The sequence below is a fragment of the Oncorhynchus clarkii genome, chromosome 18, assembly GCF_045791955.1.
Source record: "Oncorhynchus clarkii lewisi isolate Uvic-CL-2024 chromosome 18, UVic_Ocla_1.0, whole genome shotgun sequence".
Lineage (NCBI taxonomy): Eukaryota > Metazoa > Chordata > Actinopteri > Salmoniformes > Salmonidae > Oncorhynchus > Oncorhynchus clarkii.
Window position 1 is genome coordinate 69049509 of NC_092164.1, and position 24166 is coordinate 69073674.

Consider the following 24166-nt stretch of genomic DNA (forward strand, 5'->3'; position numbering starts at 1 on the left):
GGAGGGCTGGTACTGGTCAGGTCAGGCAGTGTGTCATGGAGGGCTGGTACTGGTCAGGTCAGGCAGTGTGTCATGGGGGGCTGGTACTGGTCAGGTCAGGCAGTGTGTCATGGAGGGCTGGTACTGGTCAGGTCAGGCAGTGTGTCATGGGGGGGACTAGGAACACATGGAGGGCTGGTGCTGGTCAGATCAGGTAGTGTGTCATGGAGGGCTGGTACTTGTCAGGTCAGGCAGTGTATCATGGAGGGCTGGTACTGGTCAGGTCAGGCAGTGTGTCATGGGGGGCTGGTACTGGTCAGTCCAGGCAGTGTGTCATGTGGGCTGGTACTGGTCAGATCAGGCAGTGTGTCATGGAGGACGACTAGGAACACATGGAGGGCTGGTACTGGTCAGATCAGGCATTGTGTCATGGAGGACGACTAGGAACATATGGAGGGCTGGTACTTGTCAGGTCAGGCATTGGGGTAAGGTAGGGCTGGTAGTTGTCAGATCAGGCAGTGTGTCATGGAGGACGATTAGGAACATATGGAGGGCTGGTACTTGTCAGGTCAGGCATTGTGTCATGGAGGGCTGGTACTGGTCAGATCAGGCAGTGTGTCATGGAGGACGACTAGGAACACATGGAGGGCTGGTACTGGTCAGGCAGTGTGTCATGGAGGGCTGGTACTGGTCAGGTCAGGCAGTGTGTCATGGAGGGCTGGTACTGGTCAGATCAGGCAGTGTGTCATGGAGGGCTGGTACTGGTCAGGTCAGGCTGTGTATCACGGAGGGCTGGTACTGGTCAGGTCAGGCAGTGTGTCATGGAGGGCTGGTACTGGTCAGATCATGCAGTGTGTCATGGGGGGGACTAGGAACACATGGGGGGGGCTGGTACTGGTCAGGTCAGGCAGTATGTCATGGAGGGCTGGTACAGGTCAGATCAGGCAGTGTGTCATGGAGGGCTAGTACTGGTCAGGTCAGGCAGTATGTCATGGAGGGCTGGTTCAGGTCAGGCAGTGTGTCATGGAGGGCTGGTACAGGTCAGGTCAGGCAGTGTGTCATGGAGGGCTGGTACTGGTCAGGTCAGGCAGTGTGTCATGGAGGGCTGGTACTGGTCAGGTCAGGCAGTGTGTCATGAAGGGCTGGTACTGGTCAGATCAGGCAGTGTGTCATGGAGGGCTGGTACTGGCCAGGTCAGGCAGTGTGTCATGGAGGACGACTAGAAACACATGGAGGGCTGGTACTGGTCAGATCAGGCAGTGTGTCATGGAGGGCTGGTACTGGTCAGGTCAGGCAGTGTGTCATGGATGGCTAGTACTGGTCAGGTCAGGCAGTGTGTCATGGAGGGCTGGTACTGGTCAGGTCAGGCAGTGTATCAGGGGGGGCTGGTACTGGTCAGATCAGGCAGTGTGTCATGGAGGGCTGGTACTGGTCAGGTCAGGCAGTGTATCATGGAGGGCTGGTACTGGTCAGATCAGGCAGTGTGTCATGGAGGGCTGGTACTGGTCAGGTCAGGCAGTGTGTCATGGAGGGCTGGTACTGGTCAAGCAGTGTGTCATGGATGGCTAGTACTGGTCAGGTCAGGCAGTGTGTCATGGAGGGCTGGTACTGGTCAGGTTAGGCAGTGTGTCATGGAGGGCTGGTACTGGTCAGGTTAGGCAGTGTGTCATGGAGGGCTGGTACTGGTCAGGTTAGGCAGTGTGTCATGGAGGGCTGGTACTGGTCAGGTTAGGCAGTGTGTCATGGAGGGCTGGTACAGGTCAGATCAGGCAGTGTGTCATGGAGGGCTGGTACTGGTCAGGTCAGGCAGTGTGTCATGGGGGCTGGTACTAGTCAAGCAGTGTGTCATGGATGGCTAGTACTGGTCAGGTCAGGCAGTGTGTCATGGAGGGCTGGTACTGGAGAGGTCAAGCAATGTGTCATGGAGGGCTGTTGCTGGTCAGGTCAGGCAGTGTGTCATGGAGGACGACTAGGAACACATGGAGGGCTGGTACTGGTCAGGTCAGGCAGTGTGTCATGGAGGGCTGGTACAGGTCAGATCAGGCTGTGTATCATGGAGGCCTGGTACTGGTCAGGTAGGCAGTGTGTCATGGAGGGCTGGTACTGGTCAGGTCATGCAGTATGTCATGGAGGGCTGGTACTGGTCAGATCAGGCAGTGTGTCATGGAGGACGACTAGGAACATATGGAGTGCTGGTACTGGTCAGGTCAGGCAGTGTGTCATGGTGGGCTGGTACAGGTCAGATCAGGCAGTGTGTCATGGAGGGCTGGTACTGGTCAGATCAGGCAATGTGTCATGGAGGACGACTAAGGAACACATGGAGGGCTGGTACTGGTCAGGTCAGGCAGTGTGTCATGGAGGGCTGGTACTGGTCAGATCAGGCAGTGTGTCATGGAGGACGACTAGGAACACATGGAGGGCTGGTACTGGTCAGATCAGGCAGTGTGTCATGGAGGGCTGATACTGGTCAGATCAGGCAGTGTGTCATGGAGGGCTGGTACTGGTCAGGTCAGGCAGTGTGTCATGGAGGGCTGGTACTGGTCAGGTCAGGCAGTGTGTCATGTGGGCTGGTACTGGTCAGGTCAGGCAGTGTGTCATGGAGGGCTGGTACTGGTCAGGTCAGGCAGTGTGTCATGGAGGGCTGGTACTGGTCAGGTCAGGCAGTGTGTCATGGAGGGCTGGTACTGGTCAGGTCAGGCAGTGTGTCATGGAGGGCTGGTACTGGTCAGGTCAGGCAGTGTGTCATGGAGGACGACTAGGAACGCATGGAGGGCTGGTACTGGTCAGGTCAGGCAGTGTGTCATGGAGGGCTGGTACTGGTCAGATCAGGCAGTGTGTCATGGTGGGCTTATACTGGTCAGATCAGGCAGTGTGTCATGGAGGGCTGGTACAGGTCAGATCAGGCAGTGTGTCATGGAGGGCTGGTACTGGTCAGATCAGGCAATGTGTCATGGAGGGCTGGTACTGGTCAGATCAGGCAGTGTGTCATGGAGGGCTGATACTGGTCAGATCAGGCAGTGTGTCATGGAGGGCTGGTACTGGTCAGGTCAGGCAGTGTGTCATGGAGGGCTGGTACTGGTCAGATCAGGCAGTGTGTCATGGAGGACGACTAGGAACACATGGAGGGCTGGTGCTGGTCAGATCAGGCAGTGTGTCATGGTAGGGCTCGTACTGGTCAGGTCAGGCAGTGTGTCATGGAGGGCTGCTACTGGTCAGGTCAGGCATTGTGTCATGGAGGGCTGGTACTGGTCAGGTCAGGCAGTGTGTCATGGAGGGCTGGTACTGGTCAGATCAGGCAGTGTGTCATGGAGGACGACTAGAAACACATGGAGGGCTGGTACTGGTCAGATCAGGCATTGTGTCATGGAGGGCTCGTACTGGTCAGCTCAGGCAGTGTGTCATGGAGGGCTGCTACTGGTCAGGTCAGGCAGTGTGTCATGGAGGGCTGGTACTGGTCAGGTCAGGCAGTGTGTCATGGAGGGCTGGTACTGGTCAGGTCAGGCAGTGTGTCATGGAGGACGACTAGGAACACATGGAGGGCTGGTACTGGTCAGATCAGGCAGTGTGTCATGGGGGCTGGTACTGGTCAGATCAGGCAGTGTGTCATGGAGGGCTGGTACTGGTCAGGTCAGGCAGTGTGTCATGGGGGGCTGGTACTGGTCAGATCAGGCAGTGTGTCATGGAGGACGACTAAGGAACACATGGAGGGCTGGTACTGGTCAGGTCAGGCAGTGTGTCATGGAGGGCTGGTACTGGTCAGATCAGGCAGTGTGTCATGGAGGACGACTAGGAACACATGGAGGGCTGGTACTGGTCAGATCAGGCAGTGTGTCATGGAGGGCTGATACTGGTCAGATCAGGCAGTGTGTCATGGAGGGCTGGTACTGGTCAGGTCAGGCAGTGTGTCATGGAGGGCTGGTACTGGTCAGGTCAGGCAGTGTGTCATGTGGGCTGGTACTGGTCAGGTCAGGCAGTGTGTCATGGAGGGCTGGTACTGGTCAGGTCAGGCAGTGTGTCATGGAGGGCTGGTACTGGTCAGGTCAGGCAGTGTGTCATGGAGGGCTGGTACTGGTCAGGTCAGGCAGTGTGTCATGGAGGGCTGGTACTGGTCAGATCAGGCAGTGTGTCATGCAGGGCTGGTACTGGTCAGGTCAGGCAGTGTGTCATGGGGGGCTGGTACTGGTCAGATCAGGCAGTGTGTCATGGAGGACGACTAGGAACGCATGGAGGGCTGGTACTGGTCAGGTCAGGCAGTGTGTCATGGAGGGCTGGTACTGGTCAGATCAGGCAGTGTGTCATGGTGGGCTGATACTGGTCAGATCAGGCAGTGTGTCATGGAGAGCTGGTACTGGTCAGGTCAGGCAGTGTGTCATCGAGGGCTGGTACTGGTCAGGTCAGGCAGTGTGTCATGTGGGCTGGTACTGGTCAGGTCAGGCAGTGTGTCATGGAGGGCTGGTACTGGTCAGGTCAGGCAGTGTGTCATGGAGGGCTGGTACTGGTCAGGTCAGGCAGTGTGTCATGGAGGGCTGGTACTGGTCAGGTCAGGCAGTGTGTCATGTGGGCTGGTACTGGTCAGGTCAGGCAGTGTGTCATGGTGGGCTGGTACTGGTCAGATCAGGCAGTGTGTCATGGAGGGCTGGTACTGGTCAGGTCAGGCAGTGTGTCATGGAGGGCTGGTACTGGTCAGGTCAGGCAGTGTGTCATGGAGGGCTGGTACTGGTCAGGTCAGGCAGTGTGTCATGGAGGGCTGGTACTGGTCAGGTCAGGCAGTGTGTCATGGAGGGCTGGTACTGGTCAGGTCAGGCAGTGTGTCATGGAGGGCTGGTACAGGTCAGGTCAGGCAGTGTGTCATGGAGGGCTGGTACTGGTCAGGTCAGGCAGTGTGTCATGGAGGGCTGGTACTGGTCAGGTCAGGCAGTGTGTCATGGAGGGCTGGTACTGGTCAGGTCAGGCAGTGTGTCATGGAGGGCTGGTACAGGTCAGGTAAGGCAGTGTGTCATGGAGGGCTGGTACTGGTCAGGTCAGGCAGTGTGTCATGGAGGGCTGGTACTGGTCAGGTCAGGCAGTGTGTCATGGAGGGCTGGTACTGGTCAGATCAGGCAGTGTGTCATGGAGGACGACTAGGAACACATGGAGGGCTGGTACTGGTCAGGTCAGGCACTGTGTCATGGAGGGCTGGTACTGGTCAGATCAGGCAGTGTGTCATGGAGGACGACTAGGAACACATGGAGGGCTAGTACTGGTCAGATCAGGCAGTGTGTCATTGAGTGCTGATACTGGTCAGATCAGGCAGTGTGTCATGGAGGGCTGATACTGGTCAGATCAGGCAGTGTGTCATGGAGGGCTGGTACTGGTCAGATCAGGCAGTGTGTCATGGAGGGCTGGTACTGGTCAGGTCAGGCAGTGTGTCATGGAGGACGACTAGGAACACATGGAGGGCTAGTACTGGTCAGATCAGGCAGTGTGTCATTGAGTGCTGATACTGGTCAGATCAGGCAGTGTGTCAGGAAGGGCTGATACTGGTCAGATCAGGCAGTGTGTCATGGAGGGCTGGTACTGGTCAGGTCAGGCAGTGTGTCATGGAAGGCTGGTACAGGTCAGGTAAGGCAGTGTGTCATGGAGGGCTGGTACTGGTCAGGTCAGGCAGTGTGTCATGGAGGGCTGGTACTGGTCAGGTCAGGCAGTGTGTCATGGAGGGCTGGTACAGGTCAGGTAAGGCAGTGTGTCATGGAGGGCTGGTACTGGTCAGGTCAGGCAGTGTGTCATGGAGGGCTGGTACTGGTCAGGTCAGGCAGTGTGTCATGGAGGGCTGGTACTGGTCAGGTCAGGCAGTGTGTCATGGAGGACGACTAGAAACACATGGAGCGCTGGTATTGGTCAGGTCAGGCAGTGTGTCATGGAGGGCTGGTACTGGTCAGGTCAGGCAGTGTGTCATGGAGGGCTGGTACTGGTCAGGTCAGGCAGTGTGTCATGGAGGACGACTAGGAACACATGGAGGGCTGGTACTGTGGCATCTCCAGAGGCAGATATAATGGTATTATTATGGTGTGTGTGGCATCTCCAGAGGCAGATATAATGGTATTATTATGGTGTGTGTGGCATCTCCAGAGGCAGATACAATGGTATTATTATGGTGTGTGTGGCATCTCCAGAGGCAGATATAATGGTAGAATGGTATTCTGGAGGAGAAGTCAGTGCTCCAATGAGTTCTCCTGAACTATTTTATTTCCTTTATGTCAGGTGGAAATCCCCGCCCCCAGCAGTGGTGCTAAGGTGGTATGTCATGGATGTATTATGTCACTCCATTCAGAATAACTATGGATGCCGTCCAGGTCATCACCACATTGATGTATAATATTGCAATATTCAGAGATTATTGGACCCCCGACTGCAAAAAAAAAAAAAGATGACCTGGAACGCACCCAATTACTTCATCAATGATCACCTAATGCAATTTATAATCTTAAAACTGACATGGTTTGGCAACACATTTTAGACTGGGTGTCACTGGGTGTTTAGATGGGCTCAGAGCTGCTGTGTTGTTTACTTCCTCATCATCATGCTCTGTGTGCTCCCTGGGAATAATATATCATGCTGGTGGCGTAGTAACGGGTGAGGTGGCGTGGTAACGTAACGGGTGAGAAGGTGTACTAACGTAACTGGTGAGGTGGCGCGGTAATGTAACGGGTGAGAAGGTGTACTAACGTAACGGGTGAGAAGGTGTAATAACGTAACGGGTGAGGTGGCGCTGTAACGGGTGAGGTGGCGCTGTAACGGGTGAGGTGGCGCGGTAACGGGTGAGGTGGCGCGGTAACGGGTGAGGTGGCGCGGTAACGGGTGAGGTGGTGCGGTAACGGGGGAGGTGGCGCGGTAACGGGGGAGGTGGCGCGGTAACGGGGGAGGTGGCGCGGTAACGGGGGAGGTGGCGCGGTAACGGGTGAGGTGGCGCGGTAACGGGTGAGGTGGCGCGGTAACGGGTGAGGTGGCGCGGTAACGTAACGGGTGAGGTGGCGTAATGACGTAACGGGTGAGGTGGCGTAATGACGTAACGGGTGAGGTGGCGCGGTAACGTAACGGGTGAGTTGGCGCGGTAACGTAACGGTTGAGGTGGCGTGGTAACGGGTGAGGTGGCGCGGTAATGTAACTCGGTGAGGTGGCGTAATGACGTAACGGGTGAGAAGGCGTAATAACGTAACAGGTGAGGTGGCTCGGTAACGGGTGAGGTGGCTCGGTAACGGGTGAGGTGGCTCGGTAACGTAACGGGTGAGTTGGCGCGGTAACGTAACGGGTGAGGTGGCGCGGTAACGTAACAGGTGAGGTGGCGCGGTAACTTAACGGGTGAGAAGGTGTAATAACGTAACAGGTGAGGTGGCGCGGTAACGTAACGGGTGAGGTGGCTCGGTAACGTAACGGTCGAGGTGGCGTGGTACGGGTGAGGTGGTGCGGTAACGTAACGGGTGAGAAGGTGTAATAACGTAACAGGTGAGGTGGCGCGGTAACGTAACGGGTGAGGTGGCGCGGTAACGTAACGGGTGAGTTGGCGCGGTAACGTAACGGTCGAGGTGGCGTAGTAACGGGTGAGGTGGCGCGGTAACGTAACGGGTGAGTTGGCGCGGTAACGTAACGGTCGAGGTGGCGTAGTAACGGGTGAGGTGGCGCGGTAACGTACGGGTGAGGTGGCGCGGTAACGTACGGGTGAGGTGGCGCGGTAACGTGTGAGGTGGCGCGGTAACGTAACAGGTGAGGTGGCGCGGTAACGTAACGGGTGAGGTGGCGCGGTAACTTAACGGGTGAGAAGGTGTAATAACGTAACAGGTGAGGTGGCGCGGTAACGTAACGGGTGAGGTGGCTCGGTAACGGTCGAGGTGGCGTGGTACGGGTGAGGTGGCGCGGTAACGTAACGGGTGAGAAGGTGTAATAACGTAACAGGTGAGGTGGCGCGGTAACGTAACGGGTGAGGTGGCGCGGTAACGTAACGGGTGAGTTGGCGCGGTAACGTAACGGTCGAGGTGGCGTAGTAACGGGTGAGGTGGCGCGGTAACGTAACGGGTGAGTTGGCGCGGTAACGTAACGGTCGAGGTGGCGTAGTAACGGGTGAGGTGGCGCGGTAACGTACGGGTGAGGTGGCGCGGTAACGTACGGGTGAGGTGGCGCGGTAACGTGTGAGGTGGCGCGGTAACGTAACAGGTGAAGTGGCGCGGTAACGTACGGGTGAGGTGGCGCGGTAACGGGTTAGGTGGCGTGGTAACGTAACGGGTTAGGTGGCGCGGTAACGTGTGAGGTGGCGCGGTAACGTAACAGGTGAGGTGGCGCGGTAACGTACGGGTGAGGTGGCGCGGTAACGGGTTAGGTGGCGTGGTAACGTAACGGGTTAGGTGGCGTGGTAACGTAACGGGTGAGGTGGCGAGCTTTTAGACTCTGTTAAAGGGATCATTTTCACTTTAATGTGATCGTCTCATTTTCATGCTGTCAGAATATAGGTACAGCTCCTCAATGGAAGGTTGAGCCGTTCCATTGTCATGGAGCTTTGATAATAGCCTGGGACCACACCTGTTTGGCACGATGGCACAAACAGACAGGGTGGCCTAGCGGTTAGAGCGTTGGGTCAGTAACCGAAAGGTCACTGGTTCCATTACCCGAGCCGACAAGGTGACAAATCTGTCTGTCCTTGAGCAAGGCACTTAACCCTAATTTGCTCCGGGATGTTGTACTACTGTGGCTGACCCTGTAAAACAACACATTTCACTGCACCTATCTGGTTGTCCCAGCTAGCTCTTTTATGATGAATGCACAAATTGCATGTTGCTCTGGATAAATGCATCTGCTAAATTACTCAAATGTATATGCATGTACACAGGCTACTTTGTTAAAGCTAATCAGCTAACTGTGTGTGTGTGTGTGTGTGTGTTGTTTGTGGGTGTATGTTATTTCAGGAGGACTTCTGCTACCCTGTAGAGTGTCTGGCTCTAACAGTAGAAGAGGTGATGCACATCAGACAGGTTCTGGTCAAAGCTGAGCTGGAGAAGTTCCAACAGTACAAAGACGTTTACAACGAACTGAGGAAAGGAAAGGTGAGAGCTGGGCCTGTCTAGACACTGTACTAGCGGGGCTAAACTTGGGCCTGTCTAGATACTGTACTAGCAGGGCTAGAACTGGGCCTGTCTAGATACTGTACTAGCAGGGCTAGAACTGGGCCTGTCTAGATACTGTACTAGCAGGGCTAGAACTGGGCCTGTCTAGATACTGTACTAGTGGGGCTAAACTTGGGCCTGTCTAGATGCAGTACTAGCAGGGCTAAACCTGGGCCTGTCTAGATACTCTACCAGTGGGGCTAGACTTGGGCCTGTCTAGATACTGTACTAGCAGGGCTAAACCTGGGCCTGTCTAGATACTGTACTAGTAGGGCTAAACCTGGGCCTGTCTAGATTAGAGGTCGACCGATTATGATTTTTCAACACTGATACCGATTATTGGAGGACCAAAAAAGTCGATACCGATTTAATTGGCCAATTTAAAAATAAATAAATGTATTTGTAAAAATTACAATTACCACAATACTGAATTAACACTTATTTTAACTTAATATAATACATCAATAAAATCAATTTAGCCTCAAGTAGGTAATGAAACATGTTCAATTTGGTTTAAATAATGCAAAAACAAAGTGTTGGAGAAGAACGTAAAATTGCAAATTGTGCTATGTAAGAAAGCTAACGTTTCAGTTCCTTGCTCAGAACATGAGAACATATGAAAGCTGGTGGTCCCTTTTAATTAACATGAGTCTTCAATATTCCCAGGTAAGAAGTTTTAGGTTGTAGTTATTATAGGACTATTTCCCTCTATACCATTTGTATTTCATTAACCTTTGACTATTGGAAGTTCTTATAGGCACTTTAGTATTGCCAGTGTAACAGAATAGCTTCCGTCCCTCTCCTCGCTCCTCCCTGGGCTCGAACCAGCAACACAACGACAACAGCCACCATATCGACGCAGCGTTACCCATGCAGAGCAAGGGGAACAACTACTAGAAGGCACAGAGCGAGTGACGTTTGAAATGCTATTAGCACGCGCTAACTAGCCAGCCATTTCACTTCGGTTACACCAGCCTCATCTTGGGAATTGATAGGCTTGAAGTCATAAACAGCGCAATGCTTGACGCACAGCGAGGAGCTGCTGGCAAAATGCACGAAAGTGCTGTTTGAATGAATATTTACGCGTCAGATACTTAAGATACTTGTATGCTCAGTCAGATTATATGCAACACAGGAAACGCTAGATAATATGTAGTAATATCATCAACCATGTGTAGTTAACTAGTGATTATGATTGATTGTTTTTTATAAGATAAGTTTAATGCTAGCTAGCAACTACCTTGGCTTACTGCATTTGCGTAACAGGCAGTCTTCTTGTGGAGTGCAACGAGAGAGAGCCAGGGAGAGAGAGCCAGGTCGTTATTGCGTTGGACAAGTTAACTGTTAGGTTGCAAGATTAGATCCTTCGAGCTGACAATGTGAAAATCTGTCTTTCTGCCCCGAAAATACCGATTTACGATTGTTATGAAAACTTGAAATCGGCCATTCCGATTAATCGGTCGACCTCTAGTCTAGATACTGAACTAGTAGGGCAAAACCCTGGGCCTGTCTAGATACTGTACTAGCAGGGCTAGTGCCTGTCTAGATACTGTAGCAGCGGGGCTAAATCTGGGCCTGTCTAGATAATGTACTAGCAGGGCTATGGCCTGTCTAGATACTGTACTAGCAGGGCTAGGGCCTGTCTAAATACTGTACTAGCAGGGCTAGGGCCTGTCTAGATACTGTAGCAGCAGGGCTAAACCTGGGCCTGTCTAGATACTGTACTAGCAGGGCTAAACCTGGGCCTGTCTAGATACTGTACTAGCAGGGCTAGAACTGAGCCTGTCTAGATACTGTACTAGCGGGGGTAAACCCTGGGCCTGTCTAGATACTGTACTAGCAGGACTAGAACTGGGCCGTACCGGCGGGGTAGGTACCGGGGCCTGTCTGGAGACGCCGTACCGGCGGGGTAGGTACCGGGGCCTGTCTGGAGACGCCGTACCGGCGGGGTAGGTACCGGGGCCTGTCTGGAGACGCCGTACCGGCGGGGTAGGTACCGGGGCCTGTCTGGAGACGCCGTACCGGCGGGGTAGGTACCGGGGCCTGTCTGGATACGCCGTACCCGCGGGGTAGGTACCGGGGCCTGTCTGGATACGCCGTACCGGTGGGGTAGGTACCGGGGCCTGTCTGGATACGCCGTACCGGTGGGGTAGGGACCGGGGCCTGTCTGGAGACGCCGTACCGGCGGGGTAGGTACCGGGGCCTGTCTGGAGACGCCGTACCGGCGGGGTAGGTACCGGGGCCTGTCTGGAGACGCCGTACCGGCGGGGTAGGTACCGGGGCCTGTCTGGAGACGCCGTACCGGTGGGGTAGGGACCGGGGCCTGTCTGGAGACGCCGTACCGGCGGGGTAGGTACCGGGGCCTGTCTGGAGACGCCGTACTGGCGGGGTGGTTTTCAGTAGGAAATCATTGCAGATATAAATGGCATGAATACAGCTTACATGGTCTGACTGGATCCGTCTTGTAACATTCTTGCAGCGCTTAATGTCTTTGACTTGATATTTACTTGATCTCTGAAATAACCGTTCTCCTCCTCTCTCCTGTAGCTGTGTTTCTCCTGTCAGACTAAAAGGTTCTCATCCTCTCTCCTGTAGCTGTGTTTCTCCTGTCAGACTAAAAGGTTCTCCTTTTTCACCTGGTCCTACACCTGCCAGTTCTGCAAAAGGTACATTTATATTATATCTGTGTTTATATTTTAATATAGTTCTCTATTATTGACTCAAAGTACCGGAGAATCTCTTTAATGTTAATCAGAGGGGGTGGGTCTCTTGGACATTATAAGATCATATGTAAATCAAAGAGCTAATATATTAATCGTCTGTATTTGTTTGAGCTATACCCCCCCAGGCTTGACTCCTGCCAGGTCACACAGATGCCTGACCTGCTTTGGCAGGGCTCACTGGGTGTCGTGTTTCCTGGTAGGACCCAGGATACCTACCCTCCCCCTCCACCCATCTATTGTTTGTTGTCATGTTTGGATGTTTGTAGTCACTGTTGTTGTTATTGTCCTTCTAAATGGAAAATAAATTATAAATGAAAAAATATACAGTACATTTGGAAAGTATTCAGACCCCTTGACTTTCTCTACATTTTTTTTCCGTTGCAGCCTTATTTTACATTTTTAAGTATTCAGACCCTTTACTCAGTACTTTGTTGAAGAACATTTGTCAGTGATTACAGCCTCAAGTCTTCTTGACACTACAAGCTTGGCACACCTGTATTTGGAGAGTTTCTCCCATCATTCTCTGCAGATCATCTTAAGCTCTGTCAGGTTGGATGGGGAGCGTCGCTGCACAGCTATTTTCAGGTCTCTCCAGAGATGCTCGATCAGGTTCAAGTCCAGGCTCTAGCTGGGCCACTCAAGGACATTCAGAGACTTGTCCCGAAGCCACTCCTGTGCTGTTTTGGCTGTGTGCTTAGGGTGGTTGACTGGGGGCGAGGTGCTCTGGAGGAGCACTCAGGTATCGTGTAGGATCTCTGTGCTTTGCTCCATTCATCTTTACCTCAACCCTGACTAGTCTCCAAGTCCCTGCCGCTGAAGAAAATCCCCACACCACCATGCTTCACAGTAGGCACCAGCCAGATTTCCTTCAGATGTGACGCTTGGTTTCATCAGACCAGAGAATCTTGTTTCTCATGGTCTGAAAGTCTTTAGGCCACTCTACCATAAAGGCCTGATTTGGTGGAGTTCTGCAGAGATGGTTGTCCTTCAGGAAGGTTCTCCCATCTCCACAGATGAACCCTGGAGCTCTGTCAGAGTGACCACCCGATTCTTGGTCACCTCCCTGACCAAGGCCCCTTCTCCCCCGAGACTGTGTTCTTGTGGAACTTCAATGCTGCAGAAATATTTTGGTACCCTTCCCCAGATCTGTACCTCGACACAATTCTGTCCTTTGATCTCATGGCTTGGTCTTTGCTCTGACATGTACTGTCAACTGTGGCACCTTATATAGACAGATGTGCCTTTCCAAATGATGTCCAATCAATTTAATTTACCACAGGTGGACTCCAATCAAGTTGTAGAAACATCTCAAGGATGATCAATAGAAACAGGATGCACCTGAGCTCGATTTCGAGTCTCAAAGCAAAAGGTCTAAATACTTACGTATTTAAATACTTGTGTAAATTTACAACACTTTCTATAAACCTGTTTTCGCTTTGTCATTATGGGGTTTTGTGTGTAGATTTGAGATTTTAATCAATTTTAGAATAATGCTGTAACATAAAATGTGATAGAATTCAAGGGGTCCGAATATTTTCCGAAGGCGCTGCATATATCAGAATTCATGCAATTCGTTGTGACTGAATATTTCGCTCTCTTGCCAGGCCTGTGTGCTCGCAGTGCTGTAAAAAGGTGAGCCAAAGTAGTCCTCGTCCATCCAGTGACCACACTAGCCCTTTAATTGTTGACAGATGTTCAGATTATGCCTATATATCTGACCCTCCTAACTCTGTCCTGTTGTTCCAGATGAGACTTCCCTCTAAGCCGTATGCCAACCTGCCCGTCTCCTCTCTGGGTCCTACTGCCACTCTACCCAGGGAGGAGGCTGGAGGGACATCAGCCTTGGGCACCCCAGAGAAGCCCTCGTCCAGCCACAGTCTGCGCCGGACAGTCTCCAGGTACACAATAACATCATTACCGGTCTTGGGTTTAGGGATGTGACAAATAACATTTAAACTGCTTTTCTTTTTATAGTTTAAACGATAATAAAAAAAAATATAAAATGACATGTGAATTCACAATTCAGATATGGTCTGCCGTTTGACCGCTAGGGGGCAGTGCAGTTCAATCTACCCCAGTCCTGGCTACCTACCAGACCGAGCAGTTCAATCTACTGCAGTCCTGGCTACGCTACATACCAGACCGAGCAGCTCAATCTACTGCAGTCCTGGCTACGCTACCTACCAGACCGAGCAGTTCAATCTACTGCAGTCCTGGCTACGCTACCTACCAGACCGAGCAGTTCAATCTACTGCAGTCCTGGCTACCTACCAGACCGAGCAGTTCAATCTACTGCAGTCCTGGCTACGCTACCTACCAGACCGAGCAGTTCAATCTACTGCAGTCCTGGATACCTACCAGACAGCGTTCACCTTTCTGCTGTCCCCCACCCACTCAGCAACGATGGTATTAATGCCTTTTTAGGTTCTCTGCTGTGTTCCTCTCCTCCCTGTTCTCAGGACATGGGACTTCATGTCTCACTACTCATCAATGTGATGACTCGTTGCAGTGATCTATGACAGCGTGTTCGTAGACGTCCAACACGTACAGTGTTTTGAACAGTAGTGCAGGTCCTGGATGGCAGGAAGCTTGATCCCAATGAACTACTGGGCCGTACACACTACCCTCTGTAGCGCCTTATGGTTGGATGCCGAGCAGTTGCCATACCAGGCGGTGATGCCTCCGGTCAGGATGCTCTCGATGGTGCAGCTGTAGAACTTTTGGGGGATCTATGCCAGATCTTTTCAGTCTCCTGAGGGGGGAAAAGGAGTTGTCGTACCCTCTTCACAACTGTCTTGGTGTGTTTGGACCATGATAGTTTTGTTGGTGATGTGGACACCAAGGAACTCAAAACTCTCGACCACCTCCACTACAGAACCGTCGATGTTAATGGAGGCCTGTTCGGTCCTCCTTTTTCCTGTAGTCCACGATCAGCTCCTTTGTCTTGCTCACATTGAGGGAGAGGTTGTTGTCCTGGCACCACACTGCCAGTTCTCTGACCTCCTAACCTATAGGCTGTCTCATCGTTGTTGAGGATCAGGCCTACCACTGTTGTGTCGTCAGCAAACTTAATGATGGTGTTGGAGTTGTGCTTTGCCATTCAGTCGTGGGTGAACAGGGAGTACAGGAGGGGACTACGCATGCACCCCTGAGGGGCCCCTGTGTTGAGGATCAGCATGGCAGATGTGTTGTTACCTACCCTTACCACCTGAGGGTGGTCTGTCAGGAAATCCAGGATCCAGTTGCAAAGGGAGGTGTTTAGTCCCAGGGTCCTTAGCTTAGTGATGAGCTTTGAGGGTACTATGGTGTTGAATGCTGAGCTTTAGTTAATGAACAGCATTCTCACATAGGTGTTCCTTTTGTCCAGGTGGAAAAGGGCAGTGTGGAGTGCGATTGAGATTGCATCAACTGTGACTCTGTTGGGGCGGTATGTGAATTGGAGTGGGTCTAGGGTTTCCGCGATAATGGTGTTGATGTGAGTCATGACCAGCCTTTCAAAGCACTTCATGGCTACCGACCTGAGTGCTATGGGGCGGTAGTCATTCAGGTAGGTTACCTTCACTTTCTTTGGCACAGAGACTATGGTGGTCTGCTTGAAACGTGTAGGTATTAGACTGGGTCAGGGAGAGGTTGAAAATGTCAGTGAAGGCACTTGCAAGTTGGTCTGCGCATGCTCTGAGTACACGTCCTGGTAATCCGTCTGGCCCTGCAGCCTTGTGAATGTTGACCTGTTTAAAGGTCTTGCTCACATTGGCTACATTTGGAACAGCTGGTGCTCTCATGCATGTATCAGTGTTGCTTGCCTCGAAGCGAAATTAAAAGGCATGTAGCTCGTCTGGTAGGCTCGCATCACTGGGCAACTCGCGGCTGGCATATCTTCCTGAAGGCCTTAATTATGAACTGCTGTTCTGGCTAGTTGAACTGCTGTTCTGGCTAGTTACTGCTGTTCTGGCTAGTTACTGCTGTTCTGGCTAGTTGAACTGCTGTTCTGGCTAGTTACTGCTGCTCTTGCTAGTTGAACTGCTGTTCTGGCTAGTTGTGTTGCAAATGTGAACATTAAATAATGCCACCATTTCAGATTCCTCTGTAGATTTTCTGGCGCTGTACCCAATGATTTATGAACACTTGCTTGATGGGTCGATGTCCTCATTGTGGTTTTCCAGACGTGTTTAATTTGTTTTATGGACACACATTATTAGAATATTTATGGAATGTACATTGCTATATTTGGTTACACTTCTTTTCCCTCGACTCCAACCCCATTCTATGTGTGGAACGGATGTGGGTGGAGCTATGTCTACATAAGGGTGCTAATTTAAAAAAACTCACAAAAGCTCTGAGCAAGGCCTTGAGGCCAATACGTAAAGCTTATTAAAGAGTAGTGTGCAGGTTTCTTCTTTTTTCTCATGACTAGAATGTCAAAAGACACAAACGCAGTCACCTCCCACACAACAGGCACGCTGGCTAACAGTACTCTCCATCCCCAGGTTATCTGAACACAGGCAGGCTGGCTAACAGTACTCTCCACCCCCAGGTTATCTGAACACAACAGGCAGGCTGGCTAACAGTACTCTCCACCCCCAGGTTATCTGAACACAGGCAGGCTGGCTAACAGTACTCTCCACCCCCAGGTTATCTGAACACAACAGGCAGGCTGGCTAACAGTACTCTCCACCCCCAGGTTATCTGAATACAACAGGCAGGCTGGCTAACAGTACTCTCCACCCCCAGGTTGTCTGAACACAACAGGCAGGCTGGCTAACAGTACTCTCCACCCCCAGGTTGTCTGAACACAACAGGCAGGCTGGCTAACAGTACTCTCCACCCCCCAGGTTATCTGAATACAACAGGCAGGCTGGCTAACAGTACTCTCCACCCCCAGGTTGTCTGAACACAACAGGCAGGCTGGCTAACAGTACTCTCCACCCCCAGGTTATCTGAACACAGGCAGGCTGGCTAACAGTACTCTCCACCCCCAGGTTATCTGAACACAACAGGCAGGCTGGCTAACAGTACTCTCCACCCCCAGGTTATCTGAATACAACAGGCAGGCTGGCTAACAGTACTCTCCACCCCCAGGTTGTCTGAACACAACAGGCAGGCTGGCTAACAGTACTCTCCACCCCCAGGTTGTCTGAACACAACAGGCAGGCTGGCTAACAGTACTCTCCACCCCCCAGGTTATCTGAATACAACAGTAGTGAGGGGTCTCGTGACGAGCCGGAGCTGGATCTTCCCAAAGAGCTGACCGACGACTGGTGTACCATGGAGGTCTGCATCAACTGTAAGAAGTTCATCTCTGAGATAATCTCCAGCAGCAAGCGCTCTCTAACCCTGGCCACCAAGCGAGCCTGTCTGAAGAGGAAGACCCAGTCCTTCTACTTGTCTTCACCTAACACAGACGATTACAGACCCTCTGAGAGGACCATCAACCAGGTTTAGACTACAGATGCTCTGAGAGGACCATCAACCAGATTTAGTTTTAGGGTTAGACCTCTCGCTCTCTCGTCCGCTCCTTGGGGGACCCTGTTCCCTAGATAGTGCACTACATTTGACCATGGACCCTGGTAGTGCACTACATCAGAGTTCATGTCACTGTGTGGGGTATTTAGCATGACTCACAGTACTCTGTGGACCCTGGCTGTCACAGTACTCTGGACCCTGGCTGTCACAGTACTCTGGACCCTGGCTGTCACAGTACTCTGGACCCTGGCTGTCACAGTACTCTGGACCCTGGCTGTCACAGTACTCTGGACCCTGGCTGTCACAGTACTCTGGACCCTGGCTGTCACAGTACTCTGGACCTTGGCTGTCACAGTACTCTGGACCTTGGCTGTCACAGTACTCTGGACCCTGGCTGTCACAGTACTCTGTGGACCCTGGCTGTCACACTACTCTGTGGACCCTGGCTGTCACAGTACTCTGGATCCTGGCTGTCACAGTACTTTGTGGACCCTGGTCTAAAGTAGAATAGGGAATAGGGTGCCCTTTGACACGCTATCATAATGTCTCAGCTCTGTGCTGCTCATCACTGTGTAATAATGATAGAGATGGCCATTGTAGAAGACGTGTTAGTATATACTACCTACCTGTAATGGTTCTAGACAGATGGTCAGTGTGTTAGTATATACTACCTACCTGTAATGGTTCTAGACAGATGGTCATTGTGTTAGTATATACTACCTACCTGTAATGGTTCTAGACAGATGGTCAGTCCATGAGTTGTGGAATAGACCGTTTGGATTTGTTGTTCTACTGATTACACACTGTCTCCAGATTGACAACAGAACTAAACAAGGTTGTATTCATTCCACCTGCTTGTTTAATGATCTGAATTCCTCTCTCTCTTTACTACCCTGTAATGTTATGTAGGTCCCTTTCAAGAAGTGGTGATGAAGAGGCACCCTAAATGGTGTAACCCCTAACTCGGCATGGGTTCTCGTCCCCTAACCCCTAGTCTCAGGAACCATTGGGTTAGTGTATTGATACAGCTGTGGATGGACGACTAGCTAGCCACTGACAGGACAACTCCCTCACAGTATAATAGTACATCACTGAACTGTCTACCACAGTATAGATGAGCAACTAGAGTACTGAACCATTACTTATTCTCATGTTATGTGAATAATATTTAGAGGCGTTGAAGGAACAATCAGGCAGATGCTGAGATCACCGAGGTAGAGCCAAGATGATATATATTTAACAGTAGTGTGGTCGGTCGGTGAGACCTCTAGTCCCCGTCCAGAGATAAGATGTTAATTAACAAACGACTAGTTTCTGTTACTCTCAGGAAGAACAGGCCCTTCGGCTGCGTCCCAGGCACCCTATTCCCTACATAGTGCACTACCATTTGGGACAAAGCCATTGTCTAACAGGCAATGCACTATAGAGCCATCAGTCAGGTCTTAACAAGCTAATTTCCAGTTTCCATAGAAATAAAATGCCTAAGGTAGTGTCTGCCACTACCCAGCCCCAGCCAATAAAATGAAACCAAATTACATGCCTAAGGTAGTCTCTGCCACTCCCCAGCCCCAGCCAATAAAATGAAACCAAATGACATGCCTAAGGTAGTCTCTGCCACTCCCCAGCCAATAAAATGAAACCAAATGACATGCCTAAGGTAGTCTCTGCCACTCCCCAGCCAATAAAATGAAACCAAATGACATGCCTAAGGTAGTCTCTGCCACTCCCCAGCCAATAAAATTAAACCAAATGACATGCCTAAGGTAGTCTCTGCCACTCCTCAGCCCCAGCCAATAAAATTAAACCAAATGACATGCCTAAGGTAGTCTCTGCCACTCCTCAGCCCCAGCCAATAAAATTAAACCAAATGACATGCCTAAGGTAGTCTCTGCCACTCCCCAGCCAATAAAATGAAACCAAATGACATGCCTATGGTAGTCTCTGCCACGCCCCAGCCAATAAAATTAAACCAAATGACATGACTAAGGTAGTCTCTGCCACTCCCCAGCCAATAAAATTAAACCAAATGACATGCCTATGGTAGTCTCTGCCACTCCCCAGCCAATAAAATTAAACCAAATGACATGCCTAGGGTAGTCTCTGCCACTCCCCAGCCCTAGCCAATAATTTTTTTTCTTCTCTCAATAAATTTGCCTCAGCTGCAGATCTAATTGGCCGGGAAACAGGAAGTGTTCAGAGGTTAAATGATTGGGTGGGTTTACTATGATGTATTTTTTTTTCTGAGCCTGGTGCCAAACTAAATTCCCCTCCTGTCTGAATGCCAGGTCATTCTATGGACCTGTAGTACTTGGTGAGGAAGGTGATATGGGAGATTCTAGAAACAGAATCTGTTGTTTTTACAAGTTTTAGCTGACCAATAGGATCTCAGAATGGTGAGATATGATTGTGTACATCAGTGGAGTCTACTGAGGGGAGGACGGCTCATAATAATGGATGGAACGGAGCCAACCACATGGAAACAAGCCATTACCACGAGCCCGTCCTCCTGTGGTCTACATGCTGTATCCAAAATGTATTATACCTGATGTGTTTCCATTAATATTATCTTAAAGATGTCTTTTTATTTTATTTGTAATATTGGATTGTCATCTCCTGTTGGGATCAGATCAGATAGATGGGCCTCCGAGGCCAGATCAGATAGATGGGCCTCCGAGGCCAGATCAGATAGATGGGCCTCCTAGACCAGATCAGATAGATGGGCCTCCTAGACCAGATCAAATAGATGGGCCTCCTAGACCAGATCAGATAGATGGGCCTCCTAGACCAGATCAGATAGATGGGCCTCCGAGACCAGTCAGGTCTGGATCAGACCAGATAGATGGGCCTCCGAGATCAGATAGATGGGCCTCCTAGAGCAGATCAGATAGATGGGCCTCCTAGAGCAGATCAGATAGATGGGCCTCCTAGAGCAGATCAGATAGATGGGCCTCCTAGAGCAGATCAGATAGATGGGCCTCCTAGACCAGATCAAATAGATGGGCCTCCTAGACCAGATCAGATAGATGGGCATCCGAGACCAGATCAGATAGATGGGCCTCTGGATCAGACCTGGTAGATGGACCTCCGAGATCAGACCAGATAGATGGACCTCCGAGATCAGACCAGATAGATGGACCTCCAAGATCAGTCACGCCTGGATCAGACCAGATAGATGGACCGAGATCAGACCAGATAGATGGACCTCCGAGATCAGACCAGATAGATGGACCTCTGAGATCAGACCAGTTAGATGGACCACTGAGATCAGACCAGTTAGATGGACCTCTGAGATCAGACCAGATAGATGGACCTCCGAGATCAGACCAGGTAGATGGACCTCCGAGATCAGACCAGATAGATGGACCACTGAGATCAGACCAGTTAGATGGACCTCTGAGATCAGACCAGATAGATGGACCTCCAAGATCAGACCAGGTAGATGGACCTCTGAGATCAGACCAGATAGTCCTTCTAGACCAAACAGGTCTGAATAGCACTTTTACTGGACCAATGTATTGTTGTTTTGAAGTTCCCTTTATTAATTTAATTTCTTAATCTTTTGTTTGTTTCATCTTTTGAAGTCAGTGTGGTGAGATGGTATCCTAGGGTTAATGGTGATGGTATCCTAGGGTTAATGGTGATGGTATCCTAGGGTTAATGGTATCCTAGGGTTAATGTGATGGTATCCTAGGGTTAATGGTATCCTAGGGTTAATGGTATCCTAGGGTTAATGGTATCCTAAGGTTAATGGTATCCTGGGGTTAATGGTGACTGTATCCTAGGGTTAACGGTGATGGTATCCTAGGGTTAATGGTATCCTAGGGTCAATGGTATACTGGGGTTAATGGTGAATGTATCCTAGGGTTAATGGTGATGGTATCCTAGGGTTAATGGTGATGGTATCCTAGGGTTAATGGTGATGGTATCCTGGGTTTAATGGTGATGGTATCCTAGGGTTAATGGTATCCTAGGGTTAATGTGAGGGTGTCCTAGGGTTAATGGTATCCTAGGGTTAATGGTATCCTAGTGTTAATGGTGATGGTATCCAAGGGTTAATGTGAAGGCATCCTAGGGTTAATGTGAAGGCATCCTAGGGTTAATGTGAGGGTATCCTAGGGTTAATGGTATCCTAGGGTTAATGTGAGGGTATCCCAGGTATCCTGGGGTTAATGGTGATGGTATCCTAGGGTTAATGGTGATGGTATCCTGGGGTTAATGGTGATGGTATCCTAGGGTTAATGGTATCCTAGGGTTAATGGTGATGGTATCCTAGGGTTAATTGAGTATGCTAGATCTTGGGGTTTGGTAGCAGGTGTCATTAAAACACAGCTTTCTGAATGTACAGGGTATAATGTCTTTTAACTCTTATTTCACATGCAATCTAAATCTACGTATACAGAATTTTAATGCTCCCTGTAAATTATTTTGTCACTCTTACTATCCATGTCACGCGCACCATCCACCTACATACAATACATGGACACATTGTTATTCATATATTTATTACACACACTCTCCCAATTCATCATTTATTTATTTTCTGACCTCTTAAACTAACTGCGGTAGAAAGATCAGAATTATAACACATAACCGACATTACTAACATCAATATCAACCTCCCATAAAATATTCCATTGGACCATATGGATTCCAGTGAGGAAGCAATGGTGTGCATGCTATATATTTTTTTTTTTATGCCAATAAAATGATCTCTGTTTGAATTCTGTGTTGTAGTATTCATGCTCTGCAGGGTTGAACCAAAAACCTTTCCTGTTTTAATAAATTACAGTATTGTATCATGTGTCAGCTCAACAGTAAAATAAAAATGTAATCACTGCATATTAGTGTAGTAGTATCAGCCATTGATATCACTGCATGATATCACTGAAGCTAAGCAGGGTTGGTCCTGGTCGGTCCCTGGATGGGAGACTGGTCGGTCCCTGGATGGGCTGCTGGAAGTGGTGTTGGAGGGTGGTGTTGGAGGGTCAGTAGGAGGCACTCTTTCCTCTCGTCTAAAAAAAATATCCCAATGCCCCAGGGCAGTGATTCGGGACACTGCCCTGTGTAGGGTGCCGTTGGGACGTTAAACGAGTGTCCTGACTCTCTGAGGCCATTAAAGATCCCATGGCACTTATCGTATGAGTAGGGGTGTTAACCCCGGTGTCCTGGCTAAATTCTCAAACTGTCCCTCATACCATCATGGTTACCTAATCATCCCCAGTTTATAATTGGCTCATTCATCCCCCTCCTCTCCCCTGTAACTATTCCCCAGGTCGTTGCTGTAAATGAGAACGTGTTCTCAGTAAATTTACCTGGTAAAATAACGAAAATATATATATATATTTTAATTTTATTTAAATGTTTTAAGTAGTGTAGTAGTATCAGTTATTGATATCAGTTATTGATATCACTGAATATTAAAGTAGTGCAGAAACCATTGATATCACATTAAAAGCAAAGGGAGGACAAGCATCTGAAAATAGAGGGCCATCCTACAAATCAGGCACAATGGGCAGAAATCGGCAGAGATTTTGGAGATTGTTGCAATTCTCCGTTTTGTGCAGGAGTGTTGATGGAAATCCTGTTGGGATTAGAGATCTGGCAAACTCAGGCAGGGAATCCTCTTTGGGATTAGAGATCTGGCAAACTCAGGCAGCGAATCCTGTTTGGGATTAGAGATCTGGCAAACTCGGGCAGCGAATCCTGGTTGGGATTAGAGATCTGGCAAACTCAGGCAGCGAATCCTGTTTGGGATGTGAGATCTGGCAAACTCAGGCAGCGAATCCTGTTTGGGATTAGAGATCTGGCAAACTCAGGCAGCGAATCCTGTTTGGGATTAGAGATCTGGCAAACTCAGGCAGCGAATCCTGTTTGGGATGAGAGATCTGGAAAACTCAGGCAGCGAATCCTGTTTGGGATTAGAGATCTGGCAAACTCAGGCAGCGAATCCTGTTTGGGATTAGAGATCTGGCAAACTCAGGCAGCGAATCCTGTTTGGGATGAGAGATCTGGAAAACTCAGGCAGCGAATCCTGTTTGGGATTAGAGATCTGGCAAACTCAGGCAGCGATTACTACAACTACTAGGGCTTTTTCTCTATAGTCCTGATGGCAGTCCGAAATGGAAGGTACCACTCCACCATGATCAACGTGGGTCCTGATGGAAGGTACCACCCAGACACCCCTATGTCTTGCTGGGGACTCAAACACAGCCAACATGTCTTTGTGGGAGACGAGGCATTCCCTCTGATGGTAAACCTGATGGGACCATATCCAGGTAAAATATGCTAAATACATGTGACTATATACAGTAGCAGTCAAAACTATATACAGTAGCAGTCAAAAGTTTGGCCACACCTACTCATTCAAGGGTTTTTCTTTATTTTTACCTTTTTCTACATTGTAGAATAATAGTGAAGACATAAAAACTATGAAATAACACATGGAATCATGTAGTAACCAAAAAAGTGTTAAACAAATCAAAATATATTTTATATTTGAGATTCTTCCAAGTAGCCACCCTTATTGGTGTCCTTTAGTAGTGGTTCTTTGCAGCAATTCGACCGCTCTGATGACAAACAAACTGCCCTGTTTTCAATCGTCCATATGGCTGGGAGAACCTCCTCAGATTACTGCAGATGAAGGGAGTTAGATATGCATAGGAAGTGTAGTGTACTGTTGTTTTTCTGTATATATGAATTACAAATCAGCCTTTACTTAAATCATGTTTCTAGTCTATTGCATAGTTACAATGTGTAATCATTGATGTCCCAGGAGCAGGAGTGGTAAACACTGTTGAAGTGTATAATTGTAATACATACATGCAGACACAGTATCATTCAAAGAATGTAGTTTGATACACCTGGTTTTGG

At 49.9% G+C, this 24166-nt stretch overlaps 1 protein-coding gene across 1 annotated transcript in view; it reads left to right on the plus strand.

The window, feature by feature from the left end:
* Positions 1–22017, plus strand: part of LOC139373878 (protein spire homolog 1-like) — a 107882-nt gene extending 85865 nt beyond the window's left edge. The window contains exons 13-17 of the mRNA XM_071114973.1: positions 8913–9050; positions 11706–11776; positions 13438–13465; positions 13580–13731; positions 17014–22017. Coding sequence (XP_070971074.1) covers positions 8913–9050; positions 11706–11776; positions 13438–13465; positions 13580–13731; positions 17014–17275 — 651 coding nt within the window. The 3' untranslated portion in view covers positions 17276–22017. The remainder of the gene's footprint in view (positions 1–8912; positions 9051–11705; positions 11777–13437; positions 13466–13579; positions 13732–17013) is intronic.
* The last annotated feature ends 2149 nt before the right edge of the window (positions 22018–24166 follow it).